This window comes from Brienomyrus brachyistius, unplaced genomic scaffold (assembly GCF_023856365.1).
Source record: "Brienomyrus brachyistius isolate T26 unplaced genomic scaffold, BBRACH_0.4 scaffold68, whole genome shotgun sequence".
Lineage (NCBI taxonomy): Eukaryota > Metazoa > Chordata > Actinopteri > Osteoglossiformes > Mormyridae > Brienomyrus > Brienomyrus brachyistius.
The window spans coordinates 973,213-1,001,165 of NW_026042343.1; the positions used below are offsets into that span (position 1 = coordinate 973,213).

The following is a 27,953-nucleotide window of genomic DNA, read 5'->3' on the forward strand; positions in this document are numbered from 1 at the left end:
TTCAATAAAATATATTCATTGCACGCAAAACTGAGTTGATGTGCTTATGTGCACATTTTTGGGAGGGAGTCTGTAGCTTTCGCCAAATTAGGGGTCTATGAAACACTGCAGTAGAGGATAAGAGTACCTGCACAATGTCTCTCTCAGCCAGGCGCCCCCTAGAGGACACTCTGACATCATCGCCATCCAGCTCCTCCATTGCTGTGTGAACAGAAGGGACTGTAAGTCACCTGCTTTCAGTACGTCATGTCAAGCACGAGTTACACCTGCACACAAAAGTGATTATAAGTTGCAGGTCAACCGGCCGTGTGAGACACGCAGTTGACATTTCCCGCCTAGTATAAGGAAAATAATAATAGCAGTAAGATTGCTATGGGATGGAGAACTTTAGGTGTGTCAATGACAGAAGTACAATGGCATTAACTCCAGAATTGTCACTCATCTACTAAAGCTAAAATGATTAACAGTTCCTTGCAAAGAAAAGTTGTATGGTCTTGAGTTGTCCTGTGTCATTTAGAAACTTTTAAACTACACCTCTATTGCATCACGGAAACACCATGCAAAACATTAATTCACAAAAGCCAAGAAAACTGAGTTTAAAAATAAATCCGGGAGACTTCTGGCTCAAGTAATTTCCTTGCTGATTTCAATTACAACTTGACTCCAGCGGACCTAATAAGGATGCATGTTGCAAGCTCATTTCCATGCATCAAGAAAGCCCGTGAAGACTCAGCCAGAGTGCAGGAAAGAACATTTTATTAAAAGTAAAGAGCGGAGCCCAGTGCTTCTTCCAGAGTGCCCTTCAGTGTCACTGCACCTGCAACTTTCATGAATCCTGACAGCGTAAGTGCCAAGGTGGACTGTAGAGTCGTCCAAAAGACAGATGGCACAGAAGTCCCTCGCTCAGCGTGGTTGGGGAGTCTCCTCAAACACGCTGGTGGATCTGTGGCACAAAGCCTGAGATCTCCAGGCCCTTTCGCTATCGACTCCACCAAATCCATTATGTTCATAAGGGAGGTAACAGTGGTCCAAAGTATGACCACAGAGCCACCTTCATGTCAGGAGGCAAGCATTAGCCCAGTGGTCAAGACAGGGATGGCCCTCAGGATTTCGGACACGTAGTGATCCTTCTAAGATCGAAGTTAAGAAAATCTGACCTCAGCGAGAGCATGCAGAAGCTCATTAATGGTCACGTAACCACCTCTGTTTCTATCAAAGTTTAAACACAGCGAAATGTTAAATGGGATGAACCGGTGAGGAGGATTTGCTCACCATCAAACTCAGCTGGGCCAACACCCACTATGATGATGGACATGGGCAACGCAGAAGCCTGTAGAGAGAGATTCCATAAACAGAACTGCGAGAAGAATGATGCCATTTAGTCACATGGATGGAGTAACAAAAGAATATGCTGGTTTCTGAAGGTATAACAACTGCATGTGTGGTTTGTCTAAGAAGTCTATTAGTAAGAGCTGTATTAAAATGGAGATGCTTCATAAAAAATAACACTGTCCCATCCCTCCATGTCTCAAGAATGAAATTCCAAAGCATTGTGTGTTGGGGTATCTAAAAATGTCTACCAGTGGTTGATTGGTCTATGGTCTAACTGTAAATACTGATATGAAATCTGTTCGCTATGCCATCTTGGAAGACTAAACAAACAAGGCTGGTTATCTGTGCTGTAGAACAAACCGTGGGATATAAGGTACAGAATGACTACTGTTCTGATTTTGGGGGAAAACATAAACCCTGAAAAGAGGAAACAGTGGGAGTGACAGGATGTGACAGATCTCACACCTTCAAAACCTGCCTCCGTCTTCATACATGTAAAGTTCTTAGTGTACCTAACTGATCAATCACATAATCATTACATTTACAATTAATCGAACAACTTGAGACACCACCAGTAGCGGATAAACCTCACGTTGACCACAGCCTCCTTGGTCTGCACCATGTCAGAAATGACGCCGTCCGTGATCATAAGCAGGACAAAGTACTGAGATCCATCTGTCATGCCGGCGGCCGCCCTGCAGCAGATCACAACGAAGTGGACACGCTAACATTAGCGCAGATTTAACCAGCCTGCGGCACTGCAGTCATAAAGGATATATACTAACATTAGCATGGGATTCCCAACCCACAGCATAAGACTAATAAAGAGAGAATGCTAGCATTAGTGTGGGTTTTACCTAGCCTGTAGCATACCTGTGATGAAGAATTTCCCATTGGGCTCAATAAAATTCATCTAATCTAATCTAATAGAGCAGGATCGCTAATCTTAGCATAAGTTTCCCAAACAGGAAACTGCTTTTCTCTGAATGACAGATCTGATAACCGAAAAAACTGACAAAAGTTGTGTTGGCTGCCTTTTCCAGCTGGAAGAGAAGTTCACAAGATTAGAAGCTACTGAGAAAAGTGTGCTTGACACGGCGGTAGTTTTGATGGCCAATTATTGCAACAGTTGAGACAGAATTAATAATGTCCTTCGTTAATTTAAAGGTCATTCTTTGTTCATTTTCAGTCAGGTGACCTTGAGCAGAGTGGAATAAAAGAAAAGCTGGTTTAGTTTAATTGAATTTTTTCCATAAACATCAATTATTATCAACCCACTCATCCATCCATCCATCCATCCATCCTTCCATCCATAGCTTATCCAGTAGAGTGCTGTGGTAAGTATGGAACCTCTGCAGTATTACCACATATGCATGGGACACTCAGGACAGGATGTCAGTCTCATGGATTTGAGCCAGAAAATCTCTGAGTTATATTGGTAAGCGATGCAAGTCCAATTTATTTGATATATATTTAAGAAATATCTTAAGATAATTAAATCCCTTGAAGTGTGGCACAAAATCTCATTAGTATACTGGAGCCAGCTGTACGCTTGAAGTTGCAAAAATACAAATTAGACAAATATGCAAATGTAAGAATTTCCCAGAACTTTAGGCTGTGCAGATATGCCACACTTTGGCAGAACAGGTTGTCTTTCTGGCAGCAGGTAATGATGGGTAATGGCGGGTAATGAGAGGCACAGCGGGATGGAGTCAGCGCAGTCAAGGACGGTTGGCGTTCCAGCCTGCCGCGAGACAGGATGATGGGACGAGACCCATGAGCATCTCACTGAATCATCCTCCAAGAAGACCGCATCAAACTGCGGGGAATGCTGATTAACGTGCCGTTCGTGCGAAGCGTACATGTGCATCTGTGTCACTTCCTGTACTCTCTCAAGCACCGATTATCCACTGAAATGGATTTTCCTTCATAAGGTCGTGAGTTAATAATCCTGGTGTGTTAAAGCTTTATAATACTGATTTTTTTTGTATTCTTAGGAATACAAAACCACAGTGCTACTCACTGCTGTAGCATGCTTGCTATTTGTTTCAATCCTTAGTTGTATTACCAGTGGTAGTACTGCGATAACATTCTGGGAACATCAGGAAAACTGGACGCTGAATGTTTCCACACCTTAATCACAATCTGTATACATTGCTAGAGCAAAAAATTATGTGGGGACGATGGCTGCACAACCCTACAGAAACTGTGACAGGCCACAGTACAACAAGCGTTAGAAAATGTCCAATAATTAGCACCTGAACCTCCAGGTGTAGTTACTTATTATATGAATATTGACTGTGATCAAGTGAATAGGAGTTGAGGAGCTGAGGATGACCGATGGCCACCAAGCTCTGTGGTTATCAATGCGAGCATGAAGTGTAGATCGTACGATCGTACGTCAAGAAGCATCAGGACGCAGTCAGGGACGCCACGCTGGCATGTTGGAGGTGATCATTTCCTTATAACTGGGAACCTTTCAGATAAATAGAAATCAGGCCGAGGGAAGCTTGGCTCAGCGTGACAGATGGGGGGGTGTGGTGTGGTGCTCCAGGGGGACCAAGTAGCACAGCGAACCCCTGGGCCTCTGTCAGGAGCTCGGGGTCTGCAGCTGCGCCGGTGAGCGCTGGCTTAGACGTCTGTGCTGCCACCCCTACTCAGCCATGAAACCGATTCTCTTTCAGGTTGACAAATAACGGCAGTAATAATACAGACGCTTTGTCTTTTCTGTTCTTCAATTTCAGTACATTATTCAATAAATTACACGAGATATTCAGCACTTTATTACGGAATAGGTTCTGTGTTAACGATTTTGCCCAACTGTAGGCTAATGTAAGTGTTCTAAGCATGTTTAAGGTTTAAGGTAGGTTAGCCTAGGCTATGATGTTTGTTAGGGTCAGGTGACCGTATTACGATGCATGTACGAGTTTCATAAATCCAAACTTGATCTGCTAAGCGATGCTTTCGGTCAGAGAACATGTTCAACTGTTTTTAGGAGGTAAGGGTCTTGCTTCAACGGCCCAGCCGTGACAGACACACTCTCCTCACTCATAGAGACACACACTCCATCCAGCAAATCTGAGGAAGAGTTCGGTGCAAATCAACCTGTGGGTACATTGGAAACCATGGTGACGGACCACACCTCTCCTCCATCCCACCACCTCCAGGTCATGGTGGTCCACCGTCTCTCACCTGGCCACCTGGTTGATGACAGGAGCAAAGTTGGTTGGTCCATACAGCTGTACTGTTCTGAGACTCTCGAAATAAGCCTCTAAAACTCCTTCGATCCCCAAACAGTTTGGGTTCTCACTGTCGGTGTTCTGGAAAAGGCAGAGAAGACGTGTTAATTATACATTTTTTTTAACAGTGTCTATATGCTGGTCAACTTCAAATTCGTTTTCCATGCCTCAATGGGATTATGTTTGACTAAAATTAAATTTCAGAATTTAAAGGGTAACACGTGGACCTATGAATAAAGAGGACACCAGGCTTCAGAAAGCCTCCTCCAGGTAACAGCTTTAATTAATGGAAACCGACGTTGCATAACGAAGCCTGAGCTTTGTCACGCCATGGTGGACCTTAATTGAAAAGGTTTTTAAAGCAACAGCCTCAATTTTTTAAGGGCGCAAAGGCAAAATGGAGGGAAGGGTCTCGGGTTAAGTTTGACATGGAAATGGACCACGGCCGTAAGGGCGTAAGATTCCTGACCTCTGCGTGGAAGCCATTCCAGTACACTGAGGATATCGAACGCTTTTCAAAGAGGGTTCTCTTAAAGAGGCAGTAACATTACAAAAGCGGTAAACACGAGCCAAGAGAAAAATCAGCCCAGCTGAGCCTGAAATGCCAGGAAAGCATAAAAAAGACATAAACTTGTGAAAACCGTGTAAAATAAACAAACCGACAAGCAAATAATAAAAAAAACAGAATGTACTTTGTTTATTTTCATTTGTCTTACTCTCATAAACACCAGCAGCAAAATAATTCAACAAAGAATCAGAAAATGTGTTATTTGTGTATGAATAAGTAAAACAGGCATTAAATGTCTGATTATGTATATAAATGCAGGCATTATATATTTAGACTGTATAGGTGAATGACATATTGAACAAATGCAGGCAGTATCAAACTTGTGCAGCGACTTGTTCTTACATGCTGTGAAAACTCCTTACTCCTCCAGTGAGAAGGTTCTGCATCCCTCCCTTATTCCCCTTTGAGGGTTATAGGTTATACATATAAAGTTCAGCATTCATTTAATGTGTGATTTGCTATAATAATTTGCTAATCATTATCAGCCTTCAAGAGAAGCTTCTCCCCAAAATAATATTAAGTTAATTTTGTTCTTGCCGATTTAATTAATTTCTGCCGAAACGGCCCCTGGAAGGTAACAGCACTGCAGCGTTAACGACTACCTGCGCATGAAAAATGCAGGAATTCACCCAGGGGTTCCACTGAAATCTCTGCCTGCCGGTTCCTTCTGGAATTACTCATTCCACCTTCTAAGTGGCAGTGTAGCAATCTCAGGCTCCATCCTGCTGGTCTCCATCCCTCTCCCTTTTAAATCCGGACATCGTGCCAAACGCGTGGACGGGAATGTAGCGCAAATAAGCAAACAGCTGATCATAACAGACAATGGAGCGACTGCCAGAGTTAAAAGGAGCCGGCTGAGATGAAGAGGTGAATGCAGAAGGTTAGGGGATGAAGCCCCTGCAGAGATCAGCCAGAATGCTATTGTTTCTTATCGTCTGTTGCATTTTCTATTCTCATTACAAAACAAAATAATTATTCTGTCTCGCTGTTGGAGTCTCTAATATACCCCACAATTGTTTATCTCTCTTTCAATCAGTTCTAATTTCCACACATTCCTATGTAAAAAGAAAAAAAAACACCCTTTTCTTACCAAGGGGAATGCATGAGAGATCTTGCCATTTGGGGGCAGCCTGGCACCAAAGCCGTAAGCGGGGAATAGCTTGTCACTGTCGTAGTCCTGAATGATCTCCCCCACAGCCTTGAGCGCCATGGCATAGGCGTTCAGCTGGTATGGGTTCATGTAGTGCAGGGATGTCGGCTGGGAGGGGTTCCCTGCAAAAGCCCAGCACACACACACATGCACAACTGCATGACAAATGCATCCACCAGAGCACAATGACATTCATTCAAATGCATTCATTTTATTTCCCGCATAAATAGAAAAATTCAAGTCCTCCAACTTCTCCATTCACCACCTCCGCCCTGCTGGTTCGTTTTATAAAAATTGACACCGACTGCAGCTGTATGACGCGTCACAACTGCAGAATACAGTTTACAGTCAAAAGCAGTGCAAACCCTTACCATTAGACGCAGTGAAGTCTATGGCCACAGTGAAGTTCAGCTGTGTCCTGTGTGAAACATATAGCTTTATTAAGAGCACAGTGCAGCCATACAGGACACCTAGAAAGACTTTTATTGGCATAATGTTACCTGTAATGCGATGAGAGCGTGACCTATTTATGTATTATGAGGTGATCTGGTAACATTGAGCTAGATTCTCTCCAAGTTCACGAGTTCTGCTTCGGCCTCGTTCCTCTAGGCTGACCCTGTTTAATTAACAAGTTTATCTATATGGGCCAACTATGCTGAACCAATAAATATTATAGCGCCGAAGTTTTCAGGTCAAATGCTGCAGCTCATACACAAATAAATGTTGGTATTTTATAGTCACGATTCATAAAATCTTTAAGTACTCTGCCGTGTTATAAAAACAAAACACAACACTCAGTACTACTTATAATAATACTACAGCTTCTCACTACTATTAACATATCAATGTTTTTCTTTAGTCCACTGGTTAATTATTATATTGATTTGGCAATTAAATTTGAAAATGTCTTCTGTCCAATCAGGTGTTAAGAAAGACTAGGGTCAGAGCCACATGGAGGGGGGGGGCGGGGGGGGGGGGGCACAGAGAACAAAGATCTAGGGAAATGGCTGACACAGATTCTGAGAGTGACAGGCACGGGGGGGGAGGCAGTGGTGTATGTCAGGTAGCTTAGCATTGTCAGATGACAGCTTGCACAGATATCGCTGGGCTTAGACATGACCCCCCCCCACCTCACCCTCCGCGAATGTAGTCCACAAAGGTGTGTTCAGACTCCACTTTGAAGGACAGGAGCGTGACCTGGGCACAGGGCAGAAAGCGGGCACTTAAAAAGGGCTTGGTGTGTTACCACGACCAGGGAGAGCGTTGTACCTTACTTACTGTCCCAGAGTTCATATATTTTTTCTTTTTGCTTTTCTTTTTCGGATTTAATACCTGACAGGGAATAAGAAAAAAGAATGAGTGAATGAATGTGCCAGAAATATTTCTGTAGCAATACCCAACCATCCGTCTTCCATAGCCACTGATGTGGCACAGAGTGACACACAACCTGCAGCCTATTCCAGGAAACAGAGGGGGGGGGGGGTGGGGGGGGTAGGGACCGTGGATGGGATGCCAGGTCACCACAGGAAACACATGCAACTGCATAAACAATCACAACCTAAGGACAATTTAAAGATGCGTAATCACACATTCTGTATTGTGGGAGGAAACTGAAATATCCAGAGGAAATCCATGTGAACACAGAGAGAACACACACACACACACACACGGACACAGACACACACAGAGACACACACACACACACGGACACAGACACACACAGAGACACACACACACACACATGGACACAGACACACACAGACACACACAGATACACAAACACACACACACAGACACACACAGAGACACACACACACAGACACACACAGAGACACAGACACACACACAGATACACAGACACACACAGACACAGACACACACAGAAGTTTGTAATTATATCTTTGTGGGGACTCTCCATTCATTTCTATGGGGAAAACTCTCATCCCAACATGACGACCTTAACCCCTACCCGCTCCCACGATGGTCCCCACAATGTCAAAAAAACAGGTTTTTATTAAATTGTGGATGATATTTGGTCCCCACAATGTAATATAACCCTAATCCACACACACACTAAAGCCCTGCAGTGGCTGCAGTGACACTGCGCCACCGTTCTGCCCGCTATAGCGATGAATTTGAAATGTAATATTTAGAGTTATATCATCTCAGAAGCAGGCGAATATGCCAGTGGGATAAAGGCTTCCTTTTTCCATAAAGGTGATAGGGCATGCTTTGTGTAGTTCAATAGCGTTTATGGATGTCCTGGGGTAGAGTGAAGTCAGATGATTGGCTGAGCATTCGGGTCACATGGTCAGTAATTCAGCGGTTGCAGCCCAGCTTTCCCTTTCAGGCTTTATCTCGTATCAATCTTTTAGGGTCAGGATTGACTTCAGTGTTAGAAGAACAAGCCATGAAAACTGCAATGCTTTTTATTTCCTGTTTCAGGGTGAACACTCACTTATTTATACTGTGTCTTTTTCCCATAATTATATTATTCTGTTTAGTGCCAGATAGCCAACACTAAATGTGTTTAATGCATTTGAAACAGAATGTGCTTATCTATTAAACACTTAAGTAGTAAATAATGACACTCTTTCACGCTGCATTTTTTATGTGCACATAGCATATATTTTTTCCCACAGTCACTTAAGGCCTGAAAATATTCAACCATATGGGGAAAATGAAACCTTCTCACCTCATAGACATTAAACTGGCTCTGACCCCGAGACAGTTCTCTGTAGCTGGTGGTGAACTCTCCGATGAAGTCATGGCTGGGAGGAGAAGAGGAACAGAGGGTCTCCTGGTCACCGTAGAAGAACACCAGCGTGACATTCACAAGCGCCTCCTTTTCTGAGGCTCCCAACATTCGACAGTAATCAACACATCAAACCATTTTCTTCTTTGATTGAGGAAAAATGTAGAGACTTTAGGTTTAGAGACTGAGCAGCTTCTCATCTTATTCACAGAAGCAGTTTCATATGTCATATAGATTGGTGGGGGACACACAGAGTGTTTAGAGGGCTGAAGGATGGGTCTGGATGGGATTGTCATGGTACTTGTATTAGACCTTCATTAATAAACTAACATTTCAGTGCCCGTTTTGCACTGTCCATGAAGCGCTTCTTTGAATTCTGCAGTTATATTTCTGAGCATCAGAAATGAGAAAAGGTTTTAAATTTTAATGCGAACTAAAGTCAAAGGTGAATGAACGAACCTCCACGGCACAGAAAGACACCGATGGTGCTTCCCCAGGAAAAATGGGTGGAGCGCTCGCTCTGCTAATACTGCAAAGAGGTAGCAAACGGGATGTTTACTAAAAAATACCTGCCATCTCTGTCCCAGTCATAAACATCCACCTTGACTGTTCTGAAAAGGACACAGGAAAGAAATCAAGAGGCAGCATGGGGCAGATTATCTTCTTAGCAGATAGATGGCAAAGTTGCCTTTGCTGAGGATTAAGAAGAACATCTGAACTGGATTGAAATCTGTCCTTTCGTGTATTTGATGGGATTGCCTTCAGAGTCTGTAGTTCAGGTCCGTCCCTTGAGGCACACAAACGGATTCCAAAAAAATACCTGGCCACTGTCAACACGCTGAAGAGCACACAGCTCCTACTAGCATCTCAAGCATAAACACCTCTCAGGATGGGGATAAATACCAAAGAACATATGCTACAGTTCCACAGCACTACCAATCTCCCACATCAACTTTTGGGTCGCGCTCACCTGTCGTAGTCGCCATTACACAGCGCCCGAACCGGGATGGTGAAGGGCTGCCAGACTGGATTCAACGTGTTCTTTACGACCTCAGTCTTGTGGCAGATGGTGAACCTGGAACATGGGGCAGATAAAACAAGACTAGAACACTAATATAAAACGCAAGTAGTGGAGACAGAGAGAGAGTCTTGCTGGTGTCACTGAAATGGGGAAATAAATAAAGGTGAGGAGAAGATGATGAAAGGAGCTTGGCTCGGATGTGGAACATCCATAAGGATGAGAATAAAACACGTGGCTAGAACATGGAATATCCATATGGAGGAGGAGAACACAAGGTTTGGCTAGAACCTAGAACACATGGAAGAACATATAACATTGATGATAACATGGAACTTAATGGATACATGGAACCCCCATAAGAACGAGGTGAACGTGGAGTATGGATGTAGCTCTGAGTGACAACACTGTTTCTCATTTGTACCCACGTTCCATCCTCGTTACTGCGGTAGAACACTAGGAAGGGGTCAGACTTTCCAAAGAAATCCTTCTTGTCTAGCTTGTTAGCACAGAACTGCATGGTAGCAAGGTCCTTGAAGGGGAAAAAACAATAATAGTTATGAAAGTATTTCATCTGTAATTCGCTGGCTAAAAAGAACAACCCTGAAAATTAACGTATTAATCCGACAGGCACTTTATAAACCTGATGCAGTCATGACTGTGGAACATGGCTGGGGACAAATTTACATATAACTAATAGGAGTTGAGTTATCAATAGGAAGACATGCATTATAAAAAAAAACTGTAAAAAAACTAAATTCAGTAAAAAACATATAAAATATGAACAGCACTTGGCCGAATAATTAAATGAATAAAAATTTAACAGGTCATCCACTTTGCAGAAATCAATATAGAAATAAATAAATAAAGAATGAGTAACTTGAAGGTTGACTTTTGGTGATTTCGGGTTGCCATGGCAATTGATCACTATCTCTGCGTTCCATCAGGTAATGACACCAAATAAACCCTCATTCGGCTGATTGTACTGTTCGGACCACCTAGGTGAAGTTTGAGAGCTGAATGGAGGCTCAGGGGGCTGGAGGCAAGCTAGCAGGACACATCTGACATTCGCTATTTACTCATATTTTGACATTTGTACATTGCAACGTTGTAATTTGTATTTGTCAGGGATTTAGCTACCTCAGCTTTATGGGATCTAGTACCAGGGAATTACAGTAAAATCACCTCATCAAAAGCTACACCCTCATCACTTGCTTCTTGACATTGCCCTCATACGGCATTCAGAGGCTGTCCACACACAATGCCTGATTAAAGACATCAGGCAGACAAAGGTTTACATATGCCAGCAATCCCCCCCCCCCATGCTGAAAGAAGGAGAGTTCAACTTTGCCCAAAATACTGGAAAAGACATTCCACTTTTACGGTTTAGACTTAGCCGAGCGAGGACAGATCGCATTTCCCTCTGTTTGATTACACGCGTGTCAGTTAGCATTTCCAACAGCATTTCGGGATAAACAAAGAGCATTTAAAAAAACCGAAGGGGTAGAGCTTCCAACATAAAACTGTAATAATAAATATATGAACAGAGGGGGGGGGAATCCTATTATCTGTGACATACATTTATAATTTAAAAAAAGAAACGTATTTTGACACACCCGTCAGCATCAAATGCTGATAAAAGGAGACGGAGGGGAGTGAATCTGACATCAAACGGCCGAGGGGATTCTGAAAGGCAGAGAATGATTTTCCTGTCTCCCGGAGCAGCATCTTCACTTCCTTCTCTTCCCTTCACTACCTTTATCACGCAGCAGGTCCGGAAATGCAGCACGTGCAGGAAGAAAAGTAGGCAAACTAAGGACAGGTGATACTGACCCGGCAGTTGCTGAGCTCCTCGGCAGTCAGAATGACAGTCCCACATCTCTTTCCTGGAATCCCCCTGAAAAGAGCACGAAGAGAAAAAAAAACACAGGGAGATGGTTTACATTTTACAAAAGATGCAGAATGGCAGTCAGTCAAAATAAAATAAAAAAGACGCAGGACAGAATGACTGTTCCTCCTCCTCTACTCTATCTTTGCTCCACTGCTGGAATCACCGTGTCACAGCAGGTCCCAGCATTTGTCCCGTGAAAAGAAGAAAACAAACATACAGGGGGATCTTCTCCTCTTTCTTCTAAAATCAAGGCCTGATTTTAAGAAAAACCATTTGGTGTGAGGTTTTAACCTCTCACTGCGCTCTCACAGAACACTAGTTTGCAACAACAAAAAAAATAATTAATTTGCTGTGACCTTACTTTAAAAATTTCAGTATGCACTCAGACTACGATTCAACAATCAGTACAAACTTTCCCATTGTCATCCAAAATCCGACCCCACTGTTATTTTAAAATTATCCAGATGACAATGGACCTCTGAAGGAAATCTTTAAATAACCAATAAAACAATTTTGGAAACATGCTTAATCAGAGAGCCAGATGGGACCAAAAAGCATGTTGTATCTAATGAATCCAAATCAGGTTCCCCATCGGATCTCCAGCAGCCATATTCCAATATGTTTCCCATAGGGTCTCCAGTAGCCATATTCCAGAACCAAACCATGCCACTAACCTTACTAAACTACTAACTAACTAAACACTAACCTTTCCACTCATCACACCACTCATCTTATATATCACACTGTTTTCTTTTGTGGTCCACAATCTTTTACCAGATGTCTTCACACCTTGTTCTCCTCCCACTCACACCTGCCCATGTAGCTCCGGCCAGCATGTTACGCATCCATAGAAAAACTTCTCAGAACATCAGCTTCTCACCAGACCTGTGTTCAGGACAGTTGCTGCTTCTCGGAGCTCCTTACACATCATGCAACAGTCAATATTACACGTTACAGTGGTAATACCCTACACTCCACCTGTAAATATTAGGGGAAATATTCATTTTGTATTACAGCTAAAGATTCTCAAAAATTTCTTATGTGATCTGCCAAAAAGGTTTCATGGTCTTCAGTTTTAGAACCACCATACATTCCCAGTCTCCACCAGTTAGAAGCAATAAGATTAATTTTTTAAATCTGCTATAAATAAAAGTTTTAAAAAATCCTAAGGTAAACAAAGGCTAGCGAGGGGTACAGCAGCAAGGGAGGCTGAGTTTAGTTGACTTCATGCAGCCATGGCTGTTGGTGATCTCCCTGGAAACTGCAGTTGTAATACCAACAGTTAAGGCTAACAATTTGTCTTTAAGAAACTTATATCTCAAAGCTATATCTCAAGAGGAATCACCTGCTGATTGACTTTGGTTTGTGCACGAAAATAGCTTTGAAAGACCATTTGCTAGAAACTATTTCTATTCACTCTTAGGATGACACCAGCCTAAACGCTCAAAGTAGTGGAGATACAGGATTGTCCATGAAAATAAAGGTTCGCTAATAGGATGATTTGCAGTGAGAGAATGTTTAAGGCTATCTACAGCTATATGGGTAGCAAGTGTATATCTGCTCAGAAAAAACACAACGTAACATTAGAACACATGCAAATTAACAGTAACATAAATAATAATTAAAAAACTAACAAGAATTTCTTTGGTTCTCCAAAAAGTTACTGATATCTTGTTGGATGGCTAGATGAACGGTACTAAAGTTCTCAAACATCCCCTCGGGGGAACCTCTGCCATCATAAGGGTATGTAAGGAGCTTTCAAGGAGGAAAGTCATTTCGACAAGAGAACCTCTAGATCAAGAACCTCTAGATCAAGAACCTCTAGATCAAGAACCTCTAGATCTCTTGCAAAATTTACAGAGGAACAAAGCAAAATTTAATTACAACATACTGCAATAATTTAAAAAGGCGTATTATACAGGAGAGCCCCTCAAAGTCCTGTCAGAAATAAAGACGATTGCCAGGAGCTGATCTGACAAGATTAAATACATCAATTTATTATGTTTTACATAATGAAATTCTTTAAATGTCAAAGCTGGGATTTTGATTAATGGACTTAATTAAGTCCTGATATATAGAAGTGTCATATTTTTGTGAGTTTTGTGCCCGAAATTTTGTGCGATTGAAAGTACACGCAGTACCTTCTGAGAACTTCTCAGCCAAGTGTGAGCTGCAAGAAACCCATCAAAAAATCATGACGTTTCTTCGCCCGGGAAGGAAAGCGAGGGATGTAGATGTTGGACAAAGCACAAGAGTCGTCCTTCAAAATAGCTTAGGCATGCTGTTTCTACTGAAGAACGTGGCAATTTTTGTCATCCGAAGACATTGGAAAGTCATTCGCTCACCACTATCTGCTGGCGTCCCCATATTTCTGACTGCCAGTCTCTTCAGGAGCAATAAAACTGTCTTGATTGACAAATACGTCTTAGTAGTAGCTGCCAAGAGTCCAGTCGAGGATTAACGAGCTATTGTGTGAAGGTTATGGTGAAACTAATGACCATCTTAACTTCCAAGTCTCTATTCTACTAAAGACATATATAGGGTGGACCAAAAGTTTTTATTTTACAAAGTTATTTTTAAAAGTAGCTATATGGTTTTTATTTTACAGTATTGATTGAGTCCTTTTCAGTTAGGTGTTCCACACGTCCTCCATCAATGCTGATACATTCTCTCCCTGACACTGAGACACACTTTAGCTACACACACCCCAGTTAGCATCAATGTCCACAAACGCTTGTGAGATGAATGAATGAATGAATGAATGAATGAATAATAACTGTATACCTACTTTTGGCCCACCTCGTATGTGCTCCCAGCCCCTGATGTAACAGAAATTCACCTTCCTGCCATTGATGGGACCTCCCCAAGTACACTAGCAACTTGCAATATCCCATGACACCCCCATCACTAGACTGAGGATTAGGACAGGTGTGAAAGGGGTCTTCTAATCTTCATGCAAATGTCAAAGCTACAGGACTCCTTCCCCTCTCCAGCCACTCTCGACACAGGGATTAACCCCTCTGATACATATATACAGGGAATTACCATTGAGGAAGTGAATAAATAATGGATGTGACATCTGTTGCACTTTAGTCTCGGTAATCCATTAGTCATGCCTGATAAAGAGGAAAGAGTATCATTAGGGAGGGATTCTGTTTTCTCCCTGAAATAAAGAAGACTTTGATCTCGCTGCTGGCATCTTAGATGCAAAGATGCCTCATAACGTCATTCCCTCGGTGTCCCGTTTTAACAAGCTACTCTGAAGTTACGTTTGCTTCTGTTGGCTAATCGGCCAGCCAGCTTCACAACGGCGGGACGGCTGGTGACATCCAGCCAATAGGAAGGAAGCGGCAGGCTTACGAGTTGATTAAATCCCATTCTCACACAGCTCTTTCAAGACGTCCCCAATGCCGCTGCCATTTCCCCCTGAAATTAAATATTAAATTGAATATGGACCCAGACATCTGGCAGGCAGCAGCAACCAGAGAGACGATGCACATGTGAGCGTATATTTCCTGGCTGTCATGTGCGGTGGTCTCCTCTTAGCACCCTGCCTCGAGCGGCCGGGTCAGCTGACAGCCAGATCCTGGGTTTCCAGTCAGAGAAAGCCACAGCCATGTCTCCCTCATGCATCCCTTACAGTCACGTCTGCAAGATTATTAGAGCTGGGTGATATCTAAATAAATGTGATATCTGAATTTAACGCATTTGGTTGGCGCCCCATCCCAGGTTATTCCCTGTCCTGTGCTTTAAGGGAAAGGCTCTGGACAGGACAAGTGGGTACAGAGAATGGATGGATGGATTTGACCCTAAAAATATTGGAATAAATGATAGTATTGAGTATTGAGTCATCCAACATAACCCCACCCCCCCCCCCCCCCCACTACCACTATCACACACACACACTCACGCATGTCAGGTAAACATATCTTTATGGAGTCCGTTCATTCATTTCTATGGGGAAAATGCTACCGCTAACTATGACAACCTTAACCCCCACCCTGCCCTAACCATAACCATAAGCAACCAAGGAAAATACAATTTAGAATTTTTTATAGAATTTTTGCATTTTTATTTTTTCATTGCAGTCACAAATTTTTATTAAATTGAGGAAACTGGTCCACATAAGGGAAAAAATGGGACATTTTGTGTCCCCATAAGGTAAGGTACACTCTCTGTCTCTCTCTCTCTCTCTCTCTCTCTCTCTCTCTCTCACACACACACACACACACACACACACACAATGCACCCACTCACACAAATGTTTGTATTCATATCTTTGTAGGGAGCATCCATTCATTTCTTTGGGCAAACAATGATGTCACTAACCCCTACAAATCTCTAACCTTAACTAAACAAAATTCAAGATTTATTTTTTTTTTTTTTTGATTGCACAGATTTTAATAAGATTGAGTTTCCACTTGTGGGAACTGAAAAGTTGGTCCCCACAACATCAAAATTTGGTCCCCACAATGTAATATACATCACACAGACACACACACACACACACACTCCTTCTCTGACATTCTGACAATCAGGTCTAACACACTTATAATTCATGTACATATTGAACATCCTGCAACAAACATCATATCAGTGCTTTAATAGCACAGCCGCGTCCTTGCGGTACTGCAGGAGGATGGAGTTCAGGAGTCAGCGTGGGCATTTCTGCCCGGCCCACACAGCCGAGGCGGCTACCGGAAGGCATGAGGGCGCAACCCGTGCTGCCAAAGAAGCTTAAAAGGGCCTGGGGGGGGGGGGGGGGGGCAGCGGGAGGGGCTAAGGCCTGGAAAGGAGGGACGGCGGCTGATTGCAGCCCCTCCGACAGCGACAGGCGTCACAGCCGCTCTTCATTTCCATCTCCTTCAAAATGAAGTTTAAGATAAAAAAATAAATCAATAAGCAGTTTTACTTCAGCCAATTAACTGACTCACTTTAACTGGCCAAGACAATAACAGTAATAACTTAAATGGGAGAAAAAAAATCTAAGGAGGTTCAGCAAATACGTGCCAAAAAAAATCTATGACAAATGCTGAATCTGGGAAATGCCCCCCCTGGGTGGGCAGTGAGCGGAGGAGGAGGAGCGGAGCCAGGGCAGATCCACACCTAAGTCTTTTTCGCGCTGAAGGGCCGTTTCTCAGAGAATGTAAAGAACTTGACGGGCAGTTACCTGCTATGGCTCTCGGACCATCGCTCTTTGCCCAGGAATAATAATTCATTGGAATGAATGATTATCCATCCATCCATCCATCCATCCATCCATCCAATCCACAGGTGCAAGGCAGGGAATAACCCAGGATGGGGTGCTAACACATCACAGGGGAATGAATGATTATGCAATGGAAATACTGAGAATGTGAGTATCCAAAATCCAGCAATACCAACATTTATGACAATTTATTTCACATTTTATATTTAAAAAAAATCACCTTTTTTTTTTTACTGGAAAAAATATCCCTGATACAGAAAAACAAACCAGAACATGGACAGAAAGCGAAAGTGTGAGAGAGAGGCACTGTAATCATAGCCAGGCTGTTTCCAGATGAACGATATCAGAAGCAGCGACACCCGGTACTCCTGCGGTCCATTAACAGTCCACCACACTTACTTCTTAATCTTCCTGCCTGATACCTCTACAAATGGTCCTTGTGTTGGAGGGTTTGGTAAACTGAAGATTCTGGTATAGTGTCAGCAGGGGTATTAATGAGTCCGACTCGCGTAGGTGGGGTGCAGTGCATGGAACTGGGGCCTCACACCTCCCAGGGTGAATCCTGCTCCATTCTGTGTGTGTACATGTCCTTTGCGTGTTCTTCCCGTGTCATACTGCATTACTCTCGGAATTCTCATTCCTTGGACACTAAAAAAATCACTTGTCAGGGTAACCGGTGTTCTTAAATGAGCCGCAGTGTGTCTGTGCCCTGTGAAGGACTGGCATCCTGCCCTGGGGGCACCCTGCCCTGTGAAGGACTGGCATTCATCCCTGGGTGCACCTTGCCCTGTGAAGGACTGGCATCCTGCCCTGGGGGCACCCTGCCCTGTGAAGGACTGGCATTCATCCCTGGGTGCACCCTTGCCCTGTTCCCTGGTAGAGGCACCAGATCCTTCCCACAGCTCTGTACTGGATAAGCAGTTTGAATATTGATGAAGGCCTACGTGGGTGTTTTTATGCGACTGTTAACCAGTATAATTTCACTGGCAATACACTAAAGAAAAGAGAAAAAACTCTGCAACAAAGTAATATGTCTGTTTGTTTGAATAGCCTGAGACCACAGAAGATTCTCAAACACAAACCAGCCAACCGAAATACATATATATCATTACAAAAACTGCTCTATAATTCTCTGGGGGTGCGGGGGGGGGGTGGAGGAGAGACTGCTGATGTCTGCTTACTGTACTGGACGAGAGCTGAAAAAGAGAATTTATTTAAGCTAATGTACTGTGACTTCCTGCCACTCCGGGCCTCTTCAACACCATCTCCATCCTATTTGCATTTTGGTTCTGGGAAAAACAAGCGTGAGGGCAGCACACATGACTGCAAGAGACTGCAGTGCTGCTGAAAGTTACATATTGAGACAATTCCCCCCCCACACACACACACACAAACACACACACACACACAGAAAACTACTTCACTCTGCTCAGCGTTTAGGTATATCTCTGAATGGCATATCCCACATCTAATAAATAATCGCTCGAACTCCACCACCACACTCCCACACGCCAACAAGGCCTCTCCATGGCAACGTGGATGCAAGATCTACAAGGGAAACAAGAGGCTTCTTGCAAAGTCAGGTAACGGAAAAAAATAATAAATTCCACACATTATGCACTTAAAAGGTTCCTGTTTATTCTTTGAAATAAGAGCCGGGATTTAATCAAACTCTTATCAGAGGCATATCACAGGAAAGCAAAGACGGACAATGTTATGTGCCAGTTACCAGTAAGGAGGAATCAATGCCTAATTCAATTCCACTTAAATTAGTAACTCAGAGCAGGTGATGCAGAAAATAAATGACTGCCAATAGTGCGTCATTGTCACAGTCAGCAGCGGCTGTTTAGTCAGGACGCCAAATTAGGTTTTGTTATTTAGTACAGAACAGTCAAATTGTGCCATTATGCAAACATAATATGATTAAATATATCTCAGTAAGCACCAGTTAGATCTGCATCCAGTAGCTGCGCCCCAGGAACAAATACAGGGCTAATGTTTCCTCCACGTTTTAGTTAAGAAAAACCTCCAGAATTCATAAATGTTGAACAAGCTAGAAAACTGCCAAATTAGGATGGACTGGTACCTGTAACACAATAAAAGTTTCATTGTAGTCAAACTTCTTTCCCCTGACATAACAACCTCTCCTTTTCAGGGGATAGAGATACAGTGATCCCCCCCCCCGCTATATCGCAGATTTTTCCCCAACGCATCACAATTCTCTGTGAAGTATATATCCATCCATCCATCCATTTTCCAAACCGCTTATCCTACTGGGTCGCGGGGGGTCCGGAGCCTATCCCGGAAGCAAAGGGCACGAGGAAGGGAACAACCCAGGATGGGGGGCCAGCCCATCGCAGGGCACACTCACACACCAGTCACACACACATGCACACCTACAGGCAATTTAGCAACTCCAATTAGCCTCAGCATGTCTTTGGACTGTGGGGGGAAACCGGAGTACCCGGAGGAAACCCCACAACGACATGGGGAGAACATGCAAACTCCACACACATGTGACCCAGGCGGAGACTCAAACCCGGGTCCCAGAGGTGTGAGGCAACAGTGCTAACCACTGCACCACCATGCCGCCCCTGGGAGGGGTATTTTAAGGCTTAAACTATAAAAAAAAATCTTTATTTATACAGTATGCGATCTATACTTCTGCGATCACTGTATATATTTCAAAGATATTACCGTCCCTTTTAAAGTTTGTGGTGAGGATGATACTTTCACAGGATTGCCACTAGAATTCAGGGATTGTTTATTTTAGTAAAACAAAACCCCACAAGAAATCCACATGGCAATGGCTTCTTCATGGGGTGAATCCATCAGGCAAATATTCGCCACATCAATCAACAGAGCTCTGCAGATGGAACAGATCTCAACCGACACCCATGTCCTCATAAGCCAGGGATTTTTTTCGAGCAGTCGGAAGGGAGAGGTTTAGTGCTGAATGCAGAAACGTCTGGAATCAAAACCAAAACCAATGCAGCTGTTCCGGCTGTTTGCCCCATAAACCTGGTTTGCTAAATTCTTTCTATTGATTAAGGGAAAGAGGGAGATGGAAGTCTTGTTGTCTTGGAGAAACATTACGACTGACCAGTGACCTAAACTACTACAGTTCTGCACTGGTACAGCAGTTCCTCACTTATGTTATTCAGACGTGTACAAGAAGTGGATATCGAAGAAGAGTAAAAGATCTCCTTGGTTGCCATAGTAACCTGCCAGCAAGGTGAAAAGTGCATAGTTTTATGTGTTTTTTTTTAAAACAGGACAACTTGCAACCCCCTTAGGAGATACAACTCCAGGAGGCACCCAGCTGAAATGTTAATGGAGGTGCCATAACTGGAGCTAGTCACCCCCAGACTGGTCCTGTCGGATCAGCAGTGTGCGAGGGTGGATCTTAAGGGCCGCAGTTTGTCTGTCCTACCTCACGCCTGGTCCTTCTTTAGTTATTTCAGTCTGCAGGTGTATAACTGAAGCAGAACGCCGGTACAGCTGAGGAGTGTCGGCGTTAGTGCTGGGGCGTCTGTAGTAAAGACTCTTTGTGCTGCAGGTCTGTGTGGGTTCAGCTCGGCCCGCCTGCGCCCATCACTGCACCTGCCACTGGGTGTGTGACTTCAGCGGTGACTGGAAGTAGACTTGCCAATAGCAGAATTCTTCAGCATTTACTGCAGATAGGAGGGTTCTTTTTTCCAATCGTTTTGTGTATGGATATGTTCTCTCCTGCATGGGGTATTATACATATGGCAGGTTTTCGCACCTTTCAATCACAATGAAGTAATGGGAGCATTATGTGAAAGAAAATATTGCAATGAATATTATTTTAGTATCTTTAGGAATAACAGTTTCTGAACAGTTTCTTTTCAAGATAAATATAGATTTCAAAATACAGCTTTTTGCACATTTATTCATCAGACTGTAGACACTGTTAAGAATTTCAGCGCTGCCTGAGGTCATAACAGCCGGAACCTTCAAAGGGGGAACCAATGTCTCCTGCCTATTAATGACATAAACCAATGGAAGTTAACAGTTATTCAAAGGGTGAGGAATTACCCAGCTTGCCGAAATGCATAAACAGTTGTGGTCGCGAGTAGGGAAAGGAAACAGCATAGAAAGGAGGGATCTGATTATAAGACATATGCTACATGTCCAGGGATAACCTCTCATAAAGAAGAGTTTAATATAAATTCAAGATGGTTTTAAGGTAATAATCCCAATAGCCATTATTCTGAGCATTTTAAAATGGTTTAATGTTTTGTTTTATCTCATAGCTTCGCTAACGTCGTAATTAGCATCTGGTCCAGATATAATGTTGAGAAGTCGAGGGAGAAAGATCAGATACGCCCTTGAAATTACGGCAGTCCACCTAAGACCAGCGGACTCATGAAATCACACACTAATGGCAGCTAATCTGTTGGGCATTAGCTACTGATGAGCAAAATCAAATGCACCAAATGTCATGTTTCCCTTAAAATCCCACATTCCCATGAATACCGAGTTTAGAGGAGATTCATCAATTTCGGAAAACGCAACAAGCGGCAAGAAATAAAACTGACAAAGCTACTGACGGCCTCTTGGTTTCTGGTCAGTTGCAGCAGGAGACGACCTTTGAACTGATCAGATACACTCAGCAGTCACCGACTTTGTCATTACCTAGACATGCTATGGCAAAGCCACCACCAACTGAAAGAATTGAAAATGCTGAGGCTGCACCACGTACGAGAGCGTCTTCTCCAGACGACCACCTGTTGAGCCAATGATTTCCCCCAGTGTGCAAAATGTCTGTCCAAGGAAGTCCTAAAAAACAGAAGAAAAATTATGGACAATTCCTGCATTACTGATGTGACATTTAGTCTCATACTGTCAAACAAAAGGCCTCCGATCGTAGACAACCTTAATATCAATGTGTCAGTTTGCATATCTTTTCATGTTACTGACAAATCCTCAAAATTCATGTTAATTTACATGTTAGAAATAAATATCATTTTATCAGTGTTCTAGATGTGACATCAAAGGGACCTCCATATGGAATTCCCCAATAATTAATGCATCCTTACATCATTGATATCACATATATTACTGGACGTTATTTCATTGCTCATCAACACATGCAGTGGTCTGTCCTCCATATGCATAGTTGGTCCAAGAACAGTAGAATGCGACAGGAAACTGTCCAGATGAGTCCTTGGAGTTTTCACGTCTAGGTAAGGAAGAGGCCCGGAATATTCCCAGGAAAACAGCGAAAGGGTTTCATCACCGAAGCCGCACGGCTCTCAGCAGCCTTGGGGGAGAGCTCGGAAAAAGCGCTATGGAGGAGCACTTCAAAAACCAGTTTGCAGGAGAATTTAGCAGCGTGAATAAAGAAGAGCGTCATTACCAAGCAAAACGCAGCAGGCAAGAGATCCCGCAGTAGACGGTCTTTGAAATTTGATGAGACAGAAGCACTTAAATTGAACTTTTGGTGACATCGGAGCGATTTGACAAACAGCGGAAGACAACAAGGAATTTTCTTTTGTGTCATAGTCTAACCGTGACAATAAATGCTTCCCCGACACAGACAGACCCCACATTCCACTGACCGATACATCAAAATATACCATTTATCATGCTACAGCCATTCAACAGGTAAAATACGTAATTTCATTATTTTTTACCATAATCAGGCATCCCTGGTGTATAACATCATTCTATTAAGAAGTATATGGAAATTATACTAACCTTCTGTTTATCCACATTGGTGCAGGAAGAAGGAAATTAAAATGTGTTATTTAAAAAAATACTTTTTCCAGGAGAAAAACAGTAATAAATGCATGACAACCCCTACTAAGACATTAACTGGCTAAAAGTGTTTCTAATTGTCAATTTAACTGACGTTTTTCAAAATGCATTCTACGAAACAGCAAAGCACCTATCCAGTTCCAGCGTTTAGGGCCAGCAAAGAGAGACTGCAGGGGACAAATTCTGGGTGAAAAACACTCATGGAGCAGAGGGAGCCAGTCGGCTTAAGCAGACAGAACTGCACACTGGCTGTTACCGTTAGCTTGGGTACCATAGCACTCTCCAGCCGGTCCTGCCGCTGAGCAATACTGGCAGATATGTAGTGTGAACACACACAAACACACAGACAAAAGAGCAGCGCACATAGACGCAGAAGTGCTTACATGTTTCGAAATATTACAGCTTCTGGAATCCACATTGTACCTGTATAAATTTAGGGGAGACACACATTTGTGTAAAATAATCATAAAATACAGTAACTAACACACAAACTAAAATTTAACACTTTGCCCTACAAAGTAAATTAGCTGTTCCACTGAGACCTATGGGAGCCTGCAGGCAGGAGATAACCAGGTAAAGAAATCTGGGTCAGTGAACTCCAGGAATTACGGGTCAAATACACTGATTATGCTAGGACTCTGCATGCAGGTTGTGGTAAGAGATACGGTAAACCTAGAACAATATAACGGAACCGGAAATCTATCAAGTCGTGGTAAGAGATACGGTAAACCTAGAACAATATAACGGAAACGGTAATCTATCGAGTCGTGGTAAGAGATATGGTAAACCTAGAACAATATAACGGAAACGGTAATCTATTGAGTCGTCGTAAGAGATACAGTAAACCTAGAACAATATAACGGAAACAGAAATCTATCAAGTCGCGGTAAGAGATACAGTAAACCTAGAAAAATATGACGGAAACGGTAATCTATCGAGTCGTGGTAAGAGATACGGTAAACCTAGAACAATATAACGGAAACGGTAATCTATCAGGTCGTGGTAAGAGATACAGTAAACCTAGAACAATATAACGGAAACATCTGATTATCTTTGATCTCTTAAAGAGAAAGCCTTGCTTGCTTAACATTTCAAGCATGATTCATATACTTATCAGACTATATGAAGGAGACAGCAAGTTCATTTCAGGAAGTGAGGTTTAATTAACTACATTATAATAGGACACAGTATATCTGCTCAATCTCAATTATTGTAGACACCTGTTATGGGGCTGTTGCATCAAATCTGTGTAATGTGGTGATGGAGGGAAGCAGGACGGGTACGTGAACCGCGTGCGAAAACCACATCTGCATCTCCATACTCACACGTCAAAGCGCAGGTTCTGCTTCTCCTCGAAGAAGAAATCCAGCACGAATTTCCGCACAAAATCGGGGTTCAGTGTGTTTTCAATCACCTCCGTTCTACCGAACTGAGCAGGCAAAAATAAAACAGAAAAGCAAGTGGGGGGGATGTTTTACAGCCCTGTAGACCTTGCTGGGAATCAGTGTATCAGTGCATCAGCGTTGGCTGCACTGGCAAGGCAAACTAAACAAAATCTAATTAAACAAATACTACTTAGACAAAAATGACGAGAGATGACAACACTCAACACTCAAATGCATCTATGTCGTTAAAGTTCTCATGTGTTTTGGACTAACCCAAGGGCCTAACTTTGGTTTGAATATTGGGGGTAGGGGTGTTGAAGTCTCCACCCATTTAGGGGCAGAAATGAATGTTGGGGGGGTCCTATTAGCTGGTTTAGATTATTGGGGGGGGGGATTACAACCTCCCCCCCCCCATCCCTCCCGTTATTTAAGCCGAAGGAATAAAAGTAAGAAATCCATGGATAAAGTTTAATATGTGAATACAAACGCTTTTCAGTGACAAGAGAAAAGAAATTCTCGTACAGTTTGCCTCTGGAAGTAGAGGTATCTGGGGAAATTCCCGGGTGCTTTGATTCAGTCGTCACTAAAACAGCCGGAATTCGCCTTGAAAGTGTCAGAATCATAACAGGTGAAAACAGCAGGGGCAGCTTATATGAAACTGCATATTAATGCCTAGGAGGCTCCTCTGGTGCCTGCTAAGTGGCTAATGAGAGAACTGACCACTGCTATAAGCTTTTACAGACCCTTAGCCATTCCACTGCGCTGTTATGTATACTTTCATTCTTTATGCAATAGGCATTATACGTGCTGAAGTAGTTACGGCTAAGTACATTAGTGAAGGGCACAGCGTCAGCAAAACAGATGAGGCCTGAATTCAGCAGTCAAAACAGCTATCTGCATTAACAACTTTATTACGGCTCTCGGAATCGAGACGCAGCCAAAACATGCAGGATAATCTTCTTCCCCAAAAACAGCCAGTGAGATTAACCTAAGGAGCACGTCGTTTGTGGTGAATAACAGGCAGCTAACTGGATCTGGCTCATCTCGTTCACCGCGCCTGGGAGCCGCATTGTAATTTCAAATTCCGAGAAACGAGGTTAGCTTTCATATTGCCTCCCACAGAGGTGCACAATGCGCGCAGTCAAGCACTCTGGACAGGGGCTAATGAACGCTCTTCAGTCGGGAGGGTTTTATGCTGGTTTTATGCAACGCCGTCCGTCACTCGAGCGATGCAATTACCTCCCAAAGCTTTTTCTTTTTGCAGTGCCTACGTTCTTTTTTTAATGCTGAAAATCTGCTTAATCTCTCGCTCGACATTCCAGTCCAGCAACTGTGCTTATTATATATATTTAACATCACACCGTACGAAGATGAAGCCACTGATGTAGCTGAGGTCTCTGGCCAACCGCAGTGGTGTTAATGCGGTAGAAGGGGTCTGTGCAGACGGTGGTCTGTTCATCTTAAGTGTCCAGCTCGGACTTTGTCAATGCCATGATGCATGTTATTTTCTTGACAGAAGCGGAGAGTCTTCAAACTACTGAAGATTCTGTTCATCCATCACAGATGAAGAAAAATGCCCTAGACGAAGAAAAGTTAAATATCGTCATTGTTGGCATCACCAGACCTTTTCTGAATGCAGAACAGAGGAGTTCATGCCGACGTCACCTTTCACCTTCCCACCACTTTCCCTGGCCCCAGTGCACCAAGCTGGCCGATTCAGTGATGCTGATTTTCCCTGCCACTTCACACTTGGCATCAAATCACTGAAGAACATGCTTGAGGTTCAGGTCAGATGAGGCCCTTTACAGCCCTCCGTGTCCATCCAACCACATGCACAGCTCTGTCCATGAAAACCACAACCAGGAATGGAGATAAGATGCACGATGCAAGCTAACATCCACTCCCAACCACATCCCTGCATATATACAGGTAAGGAACAGCACACAGACGCAACCTTCATATATCTACAGACTCTCTCATAGTCTCTGCCAGGGCACATGCAGGCTATGTGGTCCTGCACAGCAGTCCAGTGGAACCACACAGAGGTAGTCTTTCGAGCAGTCACTTTCTCCAACAAAACTCTGAAATACTGTTCACTGTATACATAATAATAATCAGAGATTTTCTGTCTGTGCCTTGCAGTAACATGGACGCACCACATAACCACGAGGACTGGCTCCAGTGTTCTGGCATGGAGCTGAGGCCGGCTATGGTTAGCCATGGCTCACCTCCACCATGCTGTGGTGGATCTACATTATGGCCCCACATGGTCAAAGTTAGGATTTACAGCGATCAGCTCACCGAGACCAAAACATCAGCCTTATTTCAGCTTCCCCCTACAAGCTGTCCTATAAATCCTTTAGAAGGTGTCTATTTCTTTATAACTTGAAACTTTTCCATTATATATAAAAGATATAAAAATAACTGCCATTTAAATGCATGAGGCAATAAGTGATGTTTTCACGGCTCTGAAGCAGCATGTAAGCAGGTCAATCTGCCAAACTCTCCATCCCCCCCCACCACCCCTCCCTTTCCGGTAGCACCCCGCTAGGCCCTTACCCTGCCTGTCGACCGGGGTTACGGCTGTGCACCTTTGATAGGTGCAAAAAGGACAAATTAAACATGACTCCCCAAAGAGAGAAGGGGAGTGGTGAGAGAAAAGCAGAGGGTAACTTCCCTTACTCTTACTGTACCCTTACTCTTACTGTACCCTTACTCTTCAGGGCTGCCGGCCCTCACACATCTGGCGCGACCCTCACACATCTGGCGCGACCCTCACACATCTGGCACAGCCCTCACACATCTGGCGCGACCCTCACACATCTGGCGCGACCCTCACACATCTGGCGCGACCCTCACACATCTGGCGCGGCCCTCACACATCTGGCGCGACCCTCACACATCTGGCGCGACCCTCACACATCTGGCGCGACCCTCACACATCTGGCGCGACCCTCACACATCTGGCGCGACCCTCACACATCTGGCGCGACCCTCACACATCTGGCGCGGCCCTCACACATCTGGCGCGACCCTCACACATCTGGCGCGACCCTCACACATCTGGCGCGACCCTCACACATCTGGCGCGACCCTATCACACAACTGGAGTAACCCTCACACATCTGGAGTGACCCTCACACATCTGGAGTGACCCTCACACATCTGGCACGACCTTCACACATCTGACACGACCTTCACACATCTGGCACGACACACTTTCTGACTCTCACACTCACACAAGAAATCTGGGGACAAATCTGTATTATTCCATTATTAACCTAAAATTAGCTACATAAAAAGCATTAGGATAGTTTTCACTCCATACAGACTATTTGCAAGGTAATAAAACTGTTACATACAGACAGACTTACATACATACAGAATTGAAAATCTCAAACCAGCGGGCTGACCAATGCATTAGAATACAGACAGCTGAACTCAATACAATATTTAGTAGCTAAAAATCTTTCCGATAAATGAGTTTGTATGTATACTACGTATTGCGTGTGAATGAGCATTTGATGAGCCATAGACCACAACAAAAACTTCATTGCAGTAGCAGGTTATCTGTGGACAGTATAATTATTTTTATTGTGTAATTAATAAGGCTTTCATTAAT

General features: G+C 43.4%; 1 protein-coding gene across 2 annotated transcripts in view; it reads right to left on the minus strand.

Moving 5' to 3' along the window:
• Positions 1 to 27,953, minus strand: part of LOC125725494 (copine-9-like) — a 47,591-nt gene that overhangs the window by 3,941 nt on the left and 15,697 nt on the right. The window contains exons 4-19 of one of the 2 annotated variants that reach the window (XM_049002444.1): positions 24,272 to 24,375; positions 23,330 to 23,369; positions 21,889 to 21,965; positions 11,896 to 11,959; positions 10,491 to 10,594; positions 10,015 to 10,119; positions 9,614 to 9,655; positions 8,985 to 9,060; positions 7,568 to 7,621; positions 7,425 to 7,486; positions 6,661 to 6,707; positions 6,230 to 6,411; positions 4,525 to 4,652; positions 1,925 to 2,027; positions 1,273 to 1,330; positions 128 to 201 (exon numbers count right to left, since the gene is read on the minus strand). In XM_049002444.1, the coding sequence (XP_048858401.1) occupies positions 128 to 201; positions 1,273 to 1,330; positions 1,925 to 2,027; positions 4,525 to 4,652; positions 6,230 to 6,411; positions 6,661 to 6,707; positions 7,425 to 7,486; positions 7,568 to 7,621; positions 8,985 to 9,060; positions 9,614 to 9,655; positions 10,015 to 10,119; positions 10,491 to 10,594; positions 11,896 to 11,959; positions 21,889 to 21,965; positions 23,330 to 23,369; positions 24,272 to 24,375 (1,320 nt within the window). Of the gene's footprint in view, positions 1 to 127; positions 202 to 1,272; positions 1,331 to 1,924; positions 2,028 to 4,524; positions 4,653 to 6,229; positions 6,412 to 6,660; positions 6,708 to 7,424; positions 7,487 to 7,567; positions 7,622 to 8,984; positions 9,061 to 9,613; positions 9,656 to 10,014; positions 10,120 to 10,490; positions 10,595 to 11,678; positions 11,705 to 11,895; positions 11,960 to 21,888; positions 21,966 to 23,329; positions 23,370 to 24,271; positions 24,376 to 27,953 lie in introns of those variants that run through there. The other variant, XM_049002443.1, reaches the window with a different exon arrangement.